This window comes from Phaethon aethereus, assembly GCF_964289735.1.
Source record: "Phaethon aethereus genome assembly, chromosome: 14".
Classification (NCBI taxonomy): domain Eukaryota; kingdom Metazoa; phylum Chordata; class Aves; order Phaethontiformes; family Phaethontidae; genus Phaethon; species Phaethon aethereus.
In genome coordinates, this window is record NC_138590.1 from 12,701,874 (window position 1) to 12,718,254 (window position 16,381).

At 51.3% G+C, this 16,381-nt stretch overlaps 1 protein-coding gene across 4 annotated transcripts in view; it reads right to left on the minus strand.

Annotated features, from left to right (window-relative positions):
* CYFIP2 (cytoplasmic FMR1 interacting protein 2) overlaps positions 1-3,472 on the minus strand; it is a gene marked incomplete at both ends in the record, with an annotated part of 45,317 nt that extends 41,845 nt beyond the window's left edge. For 2 of the 4 annotated variants that reach the window (XM_082006009.1, XM_082006006.1), the window contains 3 exons: positions 1,060-1,137; positions 1,218-1,307; positions 3,356-3,472. In XM_082006009.1, coding sequence (XP_081862135.1) covers positions 1,060-1,137; positions 1,218-1,307; positions 3,356-3,472 — 285 coding nt within the window. The remainder of the gene's footprint in view (positions 1-1,059; positions 1,138-1,217; positions 1,308-3,355) is intronic. The other 2 variants (XM_082006008.1, XM_082006007.1) reach the window with 2 other exon arrangements.
* Positions 3,473-16,381: the final 12,909 nt, after the last annotated feature.

Below are 16,381 nucleotides of genomic sequence, written 5' to 3' on the forward strand. Positions count from 1 at the left end.
AATGTCGGGGTAGATCAGGACCTTCAGGTATATCAGCAGCAAAAAAGGGCATTTGGGGAAATGTTTCTGGCATATTGAAATGCTCCTTCATGCAACCTCACACAACTTACAATTCTGGGGCTCCCGTGGGAGCAGAGAGAGCACCACAGAGTTTGGGTTGCTGAAACTTGCCCCAGCTGCCTAATCTTCTCTGTGCAAGTCAGGGAGAGCCTGAGTCTGCCACATCTCAAGAGGGCCCACTGCTTTCCTCCCAGGCTGCCTGGGCTCCCTTCTTCACACAACACAGGAGTCCCACTCGGCACTGGGGCAATTTTTAACTGAAGTTGAAATTCCTGATACCAAGGAATGGTATGACACCGTACAACGGCATCAGGAAAGTGTGATATAAACCAGATCTGATGATTTTACTCTCAATTTCCAAAAGCTAACCGCCTTTGCCTGACGTAAACTCCATCTCCCCAAAACACAAGAGAGGAAAATACTCAAGCAGTGCATTGGGAAGGAAATAACCACACTGCTTTAATTAAAGCAAAGTCTACCCATTCTCCAGACAGAGAATTGGATAAAGACCCAAGTGATGTAACAATGCACGATCACAAGTACCATGCTGGACCAGAGCTGTGCTCGGCGAGTCCTGTTACCAGCTGTAGGGCAAACAAGCTGGTCCTGCAGGGACGAAATAACTTCGGGTGCGACTGCTCCGGGGAGCAGGGGAGGGGCTTGGGAAACCTCGGGATGTGTATAAGGCAGTTGGCTTCTGGTGAGCGTCACTGAGCTGCGAGGCACTGCTAGGAGGTTTTGGGGATTGAGCCAGCTTGCCCTTTGGAAGGGCAGCAGTACAGATCTGCTTCTGAAATGGCTACTAGCTGCTGAGATCAGTGGTTGAGACTTTGGTGAGGAGAGGACAATCTGAAGACTCAGTGGTCTCTCTTTTCAACCTCTCTGCTTCAGTCTTCTCTGCTTTTTTGCTTTTCTGTCTCCAGTCCAAACTAACCCAAGCTGAAAACAAAAACAATTAGGTGCTCTGGGAACACTTCTGACTGGGAAGGGCCCTGGTACCTGGGGAATGGCTCGTGAGCAGCTCCTCCATGTGTAAAGCATCACAGCATACTCGTGGCCTTCTTCGAGCATCTCATTCTGAAAGACAGAGAGGCGTTGCTGGGGCAGCGCACGCACCGCAGGCTCGGCATCGCTGGGGCAGCACCCAGGGGACTCACCATGCTGGAGTGCACCGTCGCCTGCTCGATGTACCTGGCGATGCCGGTCACGAAGGCATTTCTGTCTTCAAAGTTTGTGTCAAAATTAGCCTATGGGCAGAATGGGGAGACGGGGATTAAAATACAGCTAGTTGTTTGCTCACCTGATACAGTCCAGCCTGGGATGTGTTGGCAAAAGGCAGACTCAGTAGGGCTCCTGGGGCATGGGACCAGTTTATGAACAATTTGAGGTGCTGCACCTCTAGATCCGAAGTAGTTCATACATGCAGCCTGCAAGGCTTCTGGATCACACATGTTCATTAGAGGAAATCCTGCAGATTATACGTGTGAAAATATGGCAATTGAGACTGATGAACCCTTGTAAAATCAAGCCAAACCAGGTGGGGATCAGTTACAGGGAGTTGCAGCCGCACCAGAGAGCAAACCTACAGAAATTATTCTAAAGATTTTAGCTTGGTAACTCAAAGACTGAGGCAGCCTCATTAATTTCTATTTGTGCCCTGGCTGCTAGGGGAAGACCACATCCTGTCAGCAGGAATTGCAAAGAATAAACACACAGAAAGGGCAGGGAACGAGATGTCTGGAAAACATAAATATAAAAGTCATCACTCATCCAGACGCTATTATCAGCATTAGTGTTGCTCTTGCAAGCAGATGCTTTGGGAGGAACAGTCATTTTGGAAGTTGAGCTACTGCTTTGGGTCGGGACAGGGGAGCAAGAAAGTGCAGAGCAAGGGGGGTGAAAAAAGCAGCTGCTCAGCCGCTCCGCACCAAGCGCCCGTTCACACGCTCCGCACGCGGGTCATCGCCGCCGCGCAGGCTGGCTGACGGCATCTGCTAGAGCGCAAGGCGCGCGGAAGCCCCGGGCACCCGGAGCTGCTCCGTGCAATCCCGTTAGCGCCGCAGCGACCAGGCTCACCTCAGTAACCGACTTCCTGAGCAGGAGAAGCTGGGAGCGCAGACCTGTGGCCACAAGGCTGCTCTTCTTAGTGCCTCCAGGACGTCTCATGTGACTAACGTGACAACAAAAGCTGAGGCTGCATATGCGTTTCTGGCTAGCAGAGGAGAGGGCTACATACAGACCGAGCGTGATGAGGACATAGGCTTGGCCACTATCTCTAGATCCAGTTTAGAGGAGGTTTTCAGGCCCAGCTGTGTGCATGCACTTGTGGCCCTGAAAGGAGGCCGGGCCATAAGGCTGGACCCTGAGCCCCTCACAGGACTCAAGCCAGCAAAGAGTAAAAATGATTTAAAGCAGAGAGAAGCAAAAACGGTATCAAGATTTTCCAGGGAGAGTTGAAATTTGAGCAGCCCAGAACTGCAGAGATGCTAACGCTACTGAACGAGCCCACAGCCTGAGGGCTGAGGGAGATGCTGCAATTTCAGACCCCCGTGTGCATGGCACGGCAATCACTGTGCGGGTGTATTTACACACTGCCGTGGGTAAGTCACGAATTCAGGAGTGGCAGGATGGAGAAAGTAACCCCATATTATATTTAACCCTGGGTGTGTGCTACAGGGCAGGGTGTGGTGGCCAAGCAGCCAAGGCATCCCGCTGCAGATCCAAAAGCGGGAGGTTGAGCCTTGCCCTGGGCTTACGCCAAGCTTTGCTTGGTTAGTGCAGCTGTAGCTAAATCTGGGGTTGTTCAAGGCAGAGAAGCGATTGTAGCGACTGCCCTCCAATGCATACCATCAGCTCCCCAGACCGGCAGCTCCAGCTGTGCGAGCGGCACGGGCCAGCCAAAGTCAGGCAGAACTTTGATTTTGACCTACTTAGATGCAGGCACTACCATAAAAAGGAAGCACAGAAATATGTGCGTAATAAAACATTGCTGAGAACTTTCCGCTGTTATCACAAATCTTATCTCCTGCTTCTTACTCGTTCATGCACTCTGGTCCTCATTTTTAACTTCCCTGTGTCTTGCTCAGCCTTAGAGATCCCTTTCAGCAATCTCTAGCACTTGCCTTTTAAAGCCTTTGGGAACAGATTTGTGGCTAGATCTGTTCTGAACATTTCCTTAAACATGGCGAACCCAGGATGTTTTTGGCTAGTTCTCACAGGACCATGTGCCCCTGTGCTGTGCATGAGCTACTAGAACAACCCTCCCTGCCCCACCACCTCCAGGAGCTGAAGGTACCTGGTACATGATGGAGGACGGAGGCGGTTCGATGCATGGCTGCTGGTCTGGCAAGGGCAGCTCCTCCAGCAAGTCCACGTTGGACAAGGCATCCTCTAGCGTGACGTGAGTGGTCATGGTTCTGGATGTTCAGTTTCTGCGCTAAATCCAAAGGAAAGGAAAGGGTGACAGACAGACAGCAGACAGAAGACTGAGTGGGAAAGCGCCGAAGGACAAAACCAGAACCACAACTGGCTGGCACTGCAGGAGACATGATCCCAGTTTATCTCGTTTCCCTTTTCTTGTGTATTTAACCTACATCTCTGTGTCATCTCTCCTGTGATTTAGCAGCAGAATAGGAATGCAGAATAGGAGGAACACAGCTACCCACCCATGCCCTCCTCTGCTCAACTCTATGCAAAACTGCTTATGACAGAGCACGGCTGGGTGCTGCAGTGCAGCTTTAGCAGCCCCGAGTGAAAGCGTGTGCTCCGAAATGCAAAGCGGCGCTATCAAAAATATCTCTCGAAACAGCACAATTAGAAAAGTATGACCGATGCTGACAGTCACATGCTCTCCTTCTCACACACATGAACGGCACTGGAAACTGTAAACAACAAATTGCATTCTCAAAGGTGAACCGGAAAGGATTGAGTGCTGCGCAGGCAGGCTGTGGCACTGCAAGCAGCAAAAAAAGGAGTTCCTGTTAAAAAAAATTTCCCTGTTTTTACCACACATGTGGTGTCCGCTGCCCAGTCCCGGCCTGCCATAGAGTCACCAACGGTGCCACTTGCCCATGAAATAAAAAGCAAAGGGAAACGTTTCTGAAAGCTCACTGCCACTTACCCTAATGGGGTCCTCAGGACAAACCTCTACACCCCTTATCTCCTTGGCCATTCACCTTTGCTGTAAGAGCACAAGCATGGAGGGACGGCTGCTGTCACCCAGGCTGAGCGCTTGTATAATCACAGCCACAGGGCTTCCCCAGTTAATACCTAATCCATGTGCAATAGCTGTGGCCGACCCAGAGCTTGTGTCTCCTAGAAAAACACTCGGATGAATTTAAACATTTGCAGAGAGAGAACTCACTTTAAATATTGACATGTCATTCGATTATGAAATCACATCCCCCACAGTGCTTTTTACCCCCACTCAGAGCCTGTCTATCTTCAAATCACGGAATCACAGAATCTTTGGGTTGGAAGGGACCTTTAAAGTCCATCTAGTCCCACCCCCTTGCTGTGAGCAGGGACATCTTCAACCAGAGCAGGTTGCTCAGAGCCCCGTCCAACCTGACCTGGGATGTTCCCAGGGATGGGGCATCCACCACCTCTCTGGGCAACCTGGGCCAGGGGTTCACCATGCTCATGGTGAAAAATTTCTTCCTTAATATCTAGTCTAAAACTGCCCTCTTTTAGTTTAAAACCATGACCCCTTGTCCTGCTGCAACAGCCCTGATAAAAAGTCTGTCCCCATCTTTCTCATCAGCCCCTCTCAGCCCTGGCAGCTGCAGGAAGGTCTCCCCGGAGCCTTCCCTTCTCCAGGCTGAACCTCCCCAGCTCTCCCAGCCTGTCCTCCCAGCAGAGCTGTTCCAGCCCTCGGAGCGTTTTTGTGGCCTCCTCTGGCCCCACTCCAGCAGGTCCGTGTCTCTCCTGTGCCGAGGGCTCCAGAGCTGGACGCAGCACTGCAGGGGGGGTCGGAAATGTGAGCCATCGAGTATTATCACTCTAATTTGCAAGACAGTAGAGCTCTCTATCACCAAAGTTCCCATCAAGGTACTCACACATTTCAATAAAACACCCTGCAACCTTCACTTTGGCTCAGGCAAGTGGACTGAGCTCTTTGCCTGCCTCGTTATCTTCCAATCCTTTAATCAGCTCTTTGGCTTTTCTCTAAGCTTGATCCAATTTTGCAACTTTTTTGCTGGAAGTGCAGACACCGTAGCAGGGCACCAGGCTCCAGCGATGCCTGCGCAAGTGCCAGATACAACAGCAATGTAGGCTCCCTCCTTGTGTACAATCACACCAGTTCCTTTGGTCGCAACAGCAGCTCCATAGGCGCTCATATTCAGCCGATTACCTGCTACAAATCCCTTAGGTCCTTTTTTTTTTTTTTGAATGGAGTCACTGTTGCCAAGAATGTAAGTTTGCTTTTTATTTCCAGCACTGAGAGCATGGAAGGATAATGGCTTCAGGATGTCCATAGACAGACACACATGCAGCCGGCAAGGACCATGGCCAAGGGGGATGCACGCTGTGTGCAGTCTTCGGGTGGCTTCATGTTGGGTGACAAGAGGGATGAGTCTGCTGCTGTGCCTTTTATCATCATTGCTGCCTGCACGCTGGGCTGCAAGAGCATGTATAAGCCTGGTAAAACCCATTCCATCTCCACAGATGCCTCCCCAAGGTACCAGGCAGCTGAGAAACAGGCTTGGTTATACCTGCAGCTGAAGCACCATGAAATAAGCGCCTGGAGAAAACAAAATCTCAAGCAGCCCTTTCTCTCTTCAAATTTCTGTTTCCTTCTTCACCCCTCTTTGCTAAAATGGTTTCCTGTTACAAATTGCAGCAACTGTCAAAACCAGATGTTATGTCCCGGCACGCCGCAGGCAGAAGCTGCTTCCTCCCCGCCCGCAAGCACCCTCCGTCGCTCTGCGCCAGCCAGGCACCCTGCCCCACAGACCTCCTTGGGTGCCCACCGCCCTCCACCACCACCCTCCAGTGCCTCAAGACTCCCTCTGGGTTCCCAGAACAACACCCCTGGTACTCACACATGCTTCATTACAGACTTCAGGCTTGGGAAGACAAAAACCTTCCATTTTATGGCTTTGAGGGCTGTGGCTGTTTGTTTGGGCTCATTTCTCATTTTTCTCCAAGTCCAATTTTAAGGCCCTTTGTGCAAGGTGTTCGCTGTTTGCTGTAATCAAGATGCTTCCCCAATAACCCTGTGACACCCAAAGAGCTCAGCAACTCAAGGGACAAAATTATATCTGCTGTTGGGCCATACCAGGAGATACAGTTCCAAATACAGCATCAGGGTCCTGCTGTGCCGGGCAGTGCACAAACCAGCGAGACTAAGCCAGTCACTGCCCTGAAGATCTTGCACTCAAATAGAGGAAGAGAGGCAGCATGTAGAAATAGATGAACAGAAAAGGAAGCCTCAAGCCATAGTGGGCGAGCAGTGCAATCGGCCGTTGGGCCACCCTGTCCTTTGCCATGGCTGAGCAGAGTGCAAGAACCTGGATGCAGATGGAAAAACTACACAGACTTTGAGGGTTTAACAGATGAGTCTTTACGGGGACTCCCAATTTCCGTTCTACCCTTTCGTAAGCCCAACAGCCAAACCAACAGAGGCTACGGGGAAAAGCGTGGTCTGCCAGGACTTCCCCTGGGTCTCATACCCATAGCACACTGCGACAGGCAGCAACCTCGCAGCCGGAGCGTGTGATGGAGGGGCTACTGGTCCAGGGCCAGCAGACCTGGATCATCACCCCAGATCATCCACAGAGGAGCAGCCTTGAGCAATCCCCCATCTGCCTGTGGTGTGGCCCCTTACCTGCGCCTTGGGGTGGCTATAGGGCTGGTGGGGGCCCTGCTCTTGGCTGGGGTCCACTGCCAGCTGTAAGCATCTAACAGTCAGAGGGGTTGTGCACCGGTGCAAAGGCTGGGGAAGGCTCTGAAGGCATCAGGGATTGCTTGGCCCGGTCCATGGGGCACTGCGTGGTGTCTCCCCACCACGGTGGCTGCGCAGGAGAGATGAAAGGGGAAGTCCCACTGCCACAGACCCACACTGCCCTCCCTCACCTTCCTGCAAAAAAGGTTTCTAACACAAACGTGCCGGGGCTGCCCCAGCAAATCCAGCTTCATCCCCTCGGTCCAGTGACGAGGGGAGCAGTCGCCAGGTAATGAGGCAGCGACCAAGCGGCTCCAGCCCAGGGAAGATGGGGATCCCTGGGGACACTGATCAAGAAGTCCTCATTAAGCCTTAACCGCCATCCACCACCTGGGCCTCAGGGCAGGGGCGGCCGCGCTGGGAAGAGGAGGCAGCCCGTGTTGGTTTTCTGTCGGTGCTTCGGAGCACGTGGCCATGGGGCTGGGGGCCGCAGCGCCCGGGGAGCAGCAGAGCCGCCTGCCCAGGAACGGGGCTTTCCTGCTGCCGTAGCACATGCACAGCGGGGTGAGGCTTTCCCTCGCACACAGGAAGCGTATCCTGCCTGCGTGGACTCAAACACAGCCAGAGCCATCTTGCAAAACTTTCTTCTTCATATCCCACTGCTGGTCAGAGAGGCTGAAGTCTCTCCAGTCCTACGTGTTTTGGCAGTTTTGGCTAAACTGAACGTGAGCCTGGCAGGAGCCAACCCCACCCCAGTGAAACCCTGGAGAGGGATGCAGCCACTGGGCTGATTATCTCTTCTGCTAATGAGCGTTGGTGTTAACGAGTGCAACGCTGCCCACACTTTCTGCCCATCTGCTGCAGAATCTTCCTCTCCCCATCCCATATCTCAATCGCAATCTCTCTGGCCATCTGCTTCTACAGCCAAATGACCACACTGAGGCACTGGGGCTTCTGGACACTGCTGGGAGCCAGCCACGCGGGGTCCATGCACAGGGCTTGGCCCCACCATTCCAAAGCAGATATTAAGAGTTCCCGACATGGTGACTCTGTTGTGGCAGCATCCTGGGAGCCAAATTTAAGAGACAGCAACAGGAAGGCTTTGAGAAGGAGCAAGGATGGACAGCCCAGGTGTCTGGACCTGCAGAGCAGGTCCTACCTTCCCCACCAGACTGCTTGCCCAGAAATATTGGTGCAAAATCATCCTCTTTGCAGCGAAAGGAACAAAGACATCTTTATTGTTAGAGCAGCTTGGGGGAACAAAGGAAGACTTTTAATAGCAGGGCCATAATGAATATTTTGCATGCACGTGCGCTTGGCTTCGAAGCTGCACAGCTGAGAGCTCTGGGGGAGCGGCACAGGCTGTTTCGGTTTTTCAGCTCACCTGCTCCTACAGCAGACATTCACGCTGGAGCTGCAGTAGCTACCAAGAGCAGGAAAGGAGGCAAGAAAAAATGGGAATTGCCGAGGAGATTGGCAGTAAGACAGGGGCCAAGCCCTGCAAGCCTGGGATGAGATGACAAAATGACTTTTGCTGGGGAAATGGCAATGTGGAGAAGGAGGACAAACTTCTTCTGGTCATCTCCTGAGGATGTAGGATTCTTCTCCAGGTCTCATGCCCAGTCCCTGGGTAACCTGGGAAAGTCACTTAATTTATTTTTGCCCTTTTGATAATGCTTCTCCCTCTTACTCCAAAATAGCATCTAACCTGTGGTCAGGAACCATTCTGGCCCAACAAGTGCCGCAGCAGACTGATGTCTCAGGTGCATAAAAGCAGAGCATTTCTGGTACCCACTGCTTCACAGCAAGACAAGGATAAATGCTCCTAGCCATCAATGTATTTTTAGTCAAGAAGGATAACATCAGGGTACAAAAGCTTAGTTTGACCCTTGCCTAAAACGCATGCGATTAAAGTCCCCTGTGTTTTTCTCATGCATGTCATCAACCCCTTCTCACATGCTGTAAGAATTACTTGTAATTGCAACCACCGCCACAGTCAGGAGGTTCTTTGCAGGAGCAAACAAACATAGCCAGGATAAGCGAGGCTGGCAGAGCTGGGCTGCTGCCCTACACAGACAGAGATGTTAATAACCACAAAATGACCCCTCCCATTAAAAAAGGAAGCCAAACTGCACGACTCTTGAAGCTGTTTTTCTGTATCTCCACTCTACATTTTCTGCCATTCCATTAGGGATGAGTTCCAGACGTTTACACTGCCTCTGTCTCTCGGCAACACAATTATTTTGGAATTTATTTCTTTTACAATAACTTCATTTTTTTTCTGGTGCCAAAGAGGGTCAAGGAAGGAGGCAGGTATAGGAAGCTACATTTCCAGTATAGTTGAGAAATTTAGAGCAAGTTTTCAAGTAACCCCATTGCTGACAGATTAAGTGTTTCTTGGGAAATGAATTCATACAGGTCAGCATTGTCAGTAGTTGGCCAATTACTGCTCTTCCAAAACCAATCTTCCTATTTTTCATGCAAAGATGATAATTGTTTGTTAATAAAATTATTATAAGGAAATCAGCATAGTCTGCTTTGCCCAAGAGACCCTGGTCATAAAATGTTAGATTTTTCCATATTCCTTGGGCTTTATTAATAACAGTTAACTGTACAGAGAAAATGAGAAAAGAATTATCCTTTGCAAGGAATTACCCTAGAATTATAAAGCTGTGACAGACACCAAAATACTGGGCTAGTCACCCAGCCCAGTGACTAGACCCAGCCAACTGCCATCATGCAAAACATGAGGGTGCTTTTTCTTTCGGTATCCATGCAGGGCAGGAGGGGCACAGAGGGTTTAGCGACTCAGCCTCATTTTACGAGATCTTTGTGATCCAACCCCCCCCAGCAAGGAACCCCCCGTGGAAAGCAGCAGATGGCAAAGGGGGACAAGCTCTGCTGCTGGCCATGTCCTCCGACAGCACACCCAACCTTCTCCTTCTCCAAAACAGCCCTGAGCAGGCAGGGAGGTTTTAGTATATGCCCCTTTTTCTTCTTCTCATTCCTTCCCGGTCCTTCCAACCCACGGAGATTTCCTGCAGAACCCATCCATCCCTCCCCGGGTGGGATGCGGCTGGCCCCACACATTTCCAGCATCCTCGGGTGGAAAGTTCAATACAAAGAAACGCTACCCCGGGGCGCACCTCGCTCCTGAATGGCCCCACGCACGGAAAGCCGGCGGTTCTGGAAGGGAAGGGTTTTGCCAACTCCAACCGACGCCAGAGCACGAACCTGCGGGCGCAGCTCCAGCCCGTCGCTCCCAGCCCTGGCTCAGACCCCGTCGCTTCCTCCTTCCCCCTCCTCCCCCACGGACACCATATTTTCACGCCACGGGTGATCCGGGCGCTGGTGGGGAGCCCCCGCCGGGGACAGCTTCAGCGCCGGGCCCGGCGCTGTCGCTGCTCCATCCCCTCCATCCCCCCTTCTCCCTGCGCCCAGCATCTCCCCGGCCCCGCTGGGTGAACGCTGCCGCCCGCAGCGGGGCCTGCGGCGCCCGCTGGGCCCGGCGCTCGGCCCCTTCCCCCCGTCCTGAGGTTGCGGTGCCGGGATGCGTGGGGGGAGAGGGGGATTTTGTGCTATTCCCCCCCCCCGGCGCCTTGCAGCGGCTGCGGGGAGGCTGACGGCTGCAGGTAGCTCTGAGCATTGTGGGATACATCCCCGCACATCCCGGCCCGGCCGGGCCTCCCGCACTCCCGCCTGCCCCGCCGCTGCCTCCCCGACCCCCCCAACAGCGAGCCCGGCCGGGGAGCGGCGGGGGCAGGCGGGCGCAGCCCCGCGCAGCCCGGGAGAGACGGAGGGAGGGAAGGGGGTGAGGCCGCGCACCCCCGCGCCCGCGCCCGCCCCGCTCACCTGGCGCTCCGCGGGGTGCGGTGCTCCGCGCCGCGGGATGCTCGGCGCCGCCCGCACAAAGAGCAGGAAATGGCTGCAGCAAGTGCACTTCCGCGGCTCTCCGCCGGGCCCTCCGCACGGCGGCGGGGGGGGGAGCCCCGGCCCCCGCCGCGGGAAGGGGCTGGAGCCGCCGGCGCGGCTCCTCCCCCGGGCAGCGCGGGGGATGCGCGGCGGGGCCGGGGGCCGCATCCCCCCGCGGCGGGCACCTCCTGCGGGGAGGGGTGGGGTGGCGGCCGCGCGGCACCGGCGGGGGCACTGGCGGGGTCCCCGGCGGGGAGGGGGAAGGCCGCCGGCCCCCCCCCACCCCGGTGCACGGAGGGGACAGGGCCGGGAGCGGCTGCCGCAGCCCCCCGGAGGCCCGACGCTGGGTGAGGGCGTTTGGTCCCCGGGAAGGCAGGACCCGGCTGGGATTCCCCGTGTCCCTGCTGCCGAGCCTGCTGGGTCTCGGGTGTTCAGCCCCTCTTCTCCTGAGCGGACCCGGACCATCCTGAGGTTTTACCTACCATTTTAACGGAAGCCCTGTTCACAGAATACATAGAATGCCTTGGATCACTGAGCACGTAAGGGACCAAAACCAGGAGGCAATGCCTTTGCTCAGAGCTCCAAGCCTTTTCTGAGTCAGCACCGTATCCAAAAGATCCTCCTTTTGGCATCTGGCATTTCTTCAGGGACAAGTTTCCAGTCCTTCTGCTCATGTTTCTTTTTAAAGCTCCAATACAGCTCTTCAGATCTACTTGTGAAATCCGAACTGGACCTCTGACAGCTTTCAGAGGAACATCGCCTCATGGTGATTGATACAAACCCCGTAAGGGGCCTTCGTTCATTTTTCTGCAGCCCTCAGCTTCTGGTGCTGCTGTCTGTTGAAAGGCATTGGTGGATACCCAAAAACTGTTGGAAGTCTAGATCTAGGTCTAGATACATTTCCTTGGTGGACCTGGCAGTGTCCCTCTCCTGAGCATCAACCTATGCTAAAAATGCACTGCTGTCTGGCCCTTTGGGGATTAGAGTGACCACCCTTAGAGACTGCTGCTCTGCTGTCCATGCCAGTATAGGGCTGAGCTTGCTCCCCATGAGTATATGCTGGCTCCACAAGGAAGCTTGGACATCAGGTTTACACCGTGGCTCTGCTACTATAGGTTGAATGGATGCCATGGACTGAAGGCACCGGGGTCTGCAAACTACAAAAGCAGCAAGACAGTCTTAGAAACAATCTTTGTGATAATAGACAGGACCACACCTGAAAAAAACCCATTAATAGCAACTCTGGGAGTAGACTCTTGTCCTTCCCTTGCATAGCACTTCTTCTATTTCACCTTTAACTGGAACATTTTGTAGCCATCATTCCTCTTTTTACTATTTCTTGCTTGTCAGAAAAAAATCAGTAAGTGAGCATTGTTACTGCAGATCCAAAAGATTTAACAGCTAATATTGCTCTGAGGGTGTGGGTGAAACAAGGTCAGCTCAGGAAAACTGTGGCAGTGAAAACTGCTGTGGACTTTTTTTTGCACAGTTTAATCTGCTCCCATTATCAGCCAGGCTCAGAGGGATGGGAATTCCATGAACGTTATGATATTATTTTAACTTTCTACTCTGTGTTGTCTCAGATCGTAGAATAACGGAATGAACTTCTCTGCGTTTGTCCTGCAGATCTCTGCAGGCTGGGGAGAGTGGCAGCGAGGGGCCGGCCCCGTGCAGCTACAGACGCAGGAGTGTGTGCACCAGCTGGTTAGGTGTGGAGGGGAGCGATAACGTGGTGGTGGGCTGAGCTGAGCAGAAGAATACACACAAATTTGAAGTGGCCAACAAGTGAGATACTTATCAGAGCCATCCACCTGAATCCTGCCATGCTGTAGAGAGCAGCATTCGGAGAGGACAAAACCAAGTATCACATAGAAACATGTTCATTAAACAATGTTTCAGGAAATTCTAGATTTTTTGCAAGCCTGATTTCAAGGTAGTTATCCACCGGAACAAGCACCCACAAGCCCCACTTCCCCGGGGTGGCCAACACGTGCCCAGGAAGGAGCTTTTCATGGCTGATGCTACTGCACTCCAGCCCCTGGTCTCCACTGAGAAGCGTCGGCTGCTCTTTCTAGGTGAGGTTGCTGCTCGACTGCCTTTCCCCAGCGGGGACGCCGGCCTGGCTGTGCCAGCGCTCGGCCGTCGCGGCAGCGGGTCGGGGACGTGCTGGGGCAGCGCTCTGGGCCTCAGCTCTGGCCAGACGTGCAGCGCGGGCAGAGCCGCGCACCCACTGCCTCTGCTAACCAGCGGGCAAAGGCAGGGACAAGCGCAAGCTCCCCCTTTTCTGAAGACAGCCAAGCAAAGAGGGTCGAACTGGCAGCGGGGGAATGGTTTAAACATTCAGCACATTGCAAATACTTTCCAAGGAGACAGGGAACGGGTATTCAGAGAAGGGTTATTCTCTTCGCGGCAGGAGACGGCTGATATTCTCACCTCTACTTTTTGGGGAACATATCTAGTTAAGCCACATGAAGGGCACAGGCCTAAACTTGCCATCGAAACTGCTATGGTGGCAGAAGACGGCGATACGCTGTATTTATACCCTGCCATTATCACGATACGGCACTGGCCTTCTGAGATTCGTGAAGTCCCCTGTAAATAATCATGGGGAAACACCCGGTGGGAGAACTCAAATATTACTACCCCCATTTCAGAAAATTTAGAATATTTATAAATAAATTCATTTTAGAGAATTTAAAAATAAATTTAGAGAATTTAAAGCCACCACAATGGATGTTTACACTTAAAAATCTATGTGTCCATATAGTGAATTACCCAATTCGCAGACATTCTGAATACTTCCTACTTCCATAAACCCAGCACGTACTCTAATCCCAGAACAAAGCCATGGTTCTGAGAACAGAGATATTGCAGAAAGCCAGAATAAGCCTGTTTGCTTCTTGGTGGGGAGGATTTGGAAGAAGAGCAAGCTGTATGATTACAACTGCATGAGGATGGTTTTTGCATTTTTGCTAACATACAGTGAAAGTCACTATAGTGACATTGGGGCTCAGCAATTTTATTGTTTGTAAAAATATGTAGCATGTACATAGAAATACTGCAAAAGAAAACTGAACATAAAACATCACAATATAATTTTGTGCAACACTCTCCAGCTAATAAATATTCCACTTATCCAAGTATAAATATAATCTCAGACACATTCCCTAGCGGAGCAGTATTGCTGCTACTTAATGGCAGCCTCCCCAAGCTCGACAGACCCCCAGGTTGGAGGGAGCAGCAAGCCAGAAACTTAACTTTGTGAGCCTGCAGATACCCCTGCCACAGCGTGTCTGTGCTCAGGAAAGATTCATTTCAGAGTATCCTGGGGTTGTACAGATTGTCTAAGTGCAATCACGATGGGGAGGAAAGAGGATTACGGCCAGGTGTCCTCAAATTTAGCTGTAGATGTGCAGCTTGACATGGTTAGGGCTACCGAAAACTTCACCAGCTAAATGCCAAATTTAGCATCGCCAGAATGTTACAACAGGCTAACTCAGACTGAAGGATGAGAGGGACAAAGAGAAACTTAGTTTAAATTCACTGTAGGCAAAAATTCAAAATCTGTTTATAGATGCTCATATTTCACTTCCTAGTTCAGCCGACCAAGAGATTTTGGCAACAATCCTTATTTGAAGGTGTCACTCTGATCCTGCATTTAGGATTGATGACCTCTGGTCTGAACGTTAGGATTCTCCTTGCCTGGGAGAGTTGTTCTGCATGATATTTGTAGGAGTAAACCAAAGAAAATAATGTGGAATCAAAGCAAAGTGGGAAGATGTATAAGGCGGGAACTAATGCCTTGCCCACATATACCTGAAAATATATTTTGGCTCTTAAAAGCTACCCTAGAACCATGGGTCTGAAAAATACCCAAAAGTAAGCCTCCTTCTATGAAGAGATAATTTGACACAGGATATGTGAGATCATGGGATTACATTATTTCCTTGTTCCATTTTTGTTGGCAAACATATTTGAACCTGACTTCTGTAATGGCGGGAGAGATTGCTGCTGGAAGTTTGCACCTCGCAGTTTTTGTAAAATGATGTCACATAAGGTACCCGTGTTCTCGCCCGCCCAAACAGAGAAGCATAAAAAAAATACTACATATATGCACATATCATCTGTGAGTCTTCTCGACTTCTCTAGTTATTGTTAATGCTGAGCAGAAAGTCCTGATCTTATTTACAAATTCTGCAGGACAATAACACCCACACTTTTGCTTTTGAAGTCAGTTATGTCAAAACAGTGTCTCTGTCTTGCAGTGAAAAAGTAGATTTGCACTGAAGTACCAGGAGATGGATATTGTTTATACCTTCTTCTGCTGTCACCACATACTGTGGAACTCCTCGTGGAGTAACTACCCAGGCAGTCCATTCACATAGGACTTTTCCTTTGATCAGTCCCTAGAGGATTCACCAGTTTGTTCACAGAAGAGATGGAAGAGTCTTTACTTGTGATGATTCAGTTACTCTTTGAAGTAGGAGAAAAGTCTCATTATTACTGGTGCACTGAGTACATACTCTGCATGTTTTCTCCTCATGGCTACCCTTCTGAGTCCTCCGGCTCCTTCCTTCCAAACACACAAGTTCAGGAGTAGGTTCCTGTGATAAGATAATCAGGTCCTGGGATCCTGTCCTGTCCCACACTGGAGACACACAACACTCTGCACTGTACTCCGCACTCAGTTCAGAGAAATTGGATGGAGATCTTATGGATGTATCTTATGACATAAAAAGACTGAAGAAAAAACTAATACAAACTTTCAGCTTTGACTTCCCCCCTTCAAGGATGTCTCCAGTTGCATCAGAGTCCCATTTTCCCATGCACTATAAAATGCAATTTCAGACTATTTGAAGACTCTTCAACACGTTGCTTTTCCTCGTCCTTCCTTACAAACTCACATTCACATGCAGACACCTCATCAGCTTACCGGGTACCAGAATCCTGTTCCTGCTATGCCACAGTTTCAGAGAAAATCATGCAAAGGGAGAACAAAACCACCTTGAAATACCACCATCAGAAATGCAGTCACTAAATCCAGCCTGTTCCCCTGTGTCCCAGGCTTATTCCTGTTCAGAGCTTTCAGGTCCAGCCATGGAAATGTCTAAACATTCCTTCTCAGTCAAAGACAGGCTTTTTTTTTTTTTCCCCAGGGAAGACCATAATTTGGGAATTCACAGAACTGGAATAGCAATGCCATATCTCTTAGTTTTGAGGCTGTATCTTCAGGAGAAATACACTTGCTGGATTGTGTTGTTCAGGACTGTGCTCAATTGCTGGTTCTGCTCGTAAGCTGCAAACCACATTCTTGGCCAAACCAAAGCCGGTGTCTGTCTAGGCTCCGGAAGACCTGGGGATATCTTGTCTGTCTGGAAGTACCAGCCTCTGCCCTCTCCTTGTCCCCAGGCACATGGCGAGTGTTTATGGTGAGAGGATTCCTGTTAATGCTTTGTGTGGGGAAAATCCAGCCATCTGCCCTCTCAGGACTCTCTTAGCTTCATTTAGCAGCCGGAGCCATGA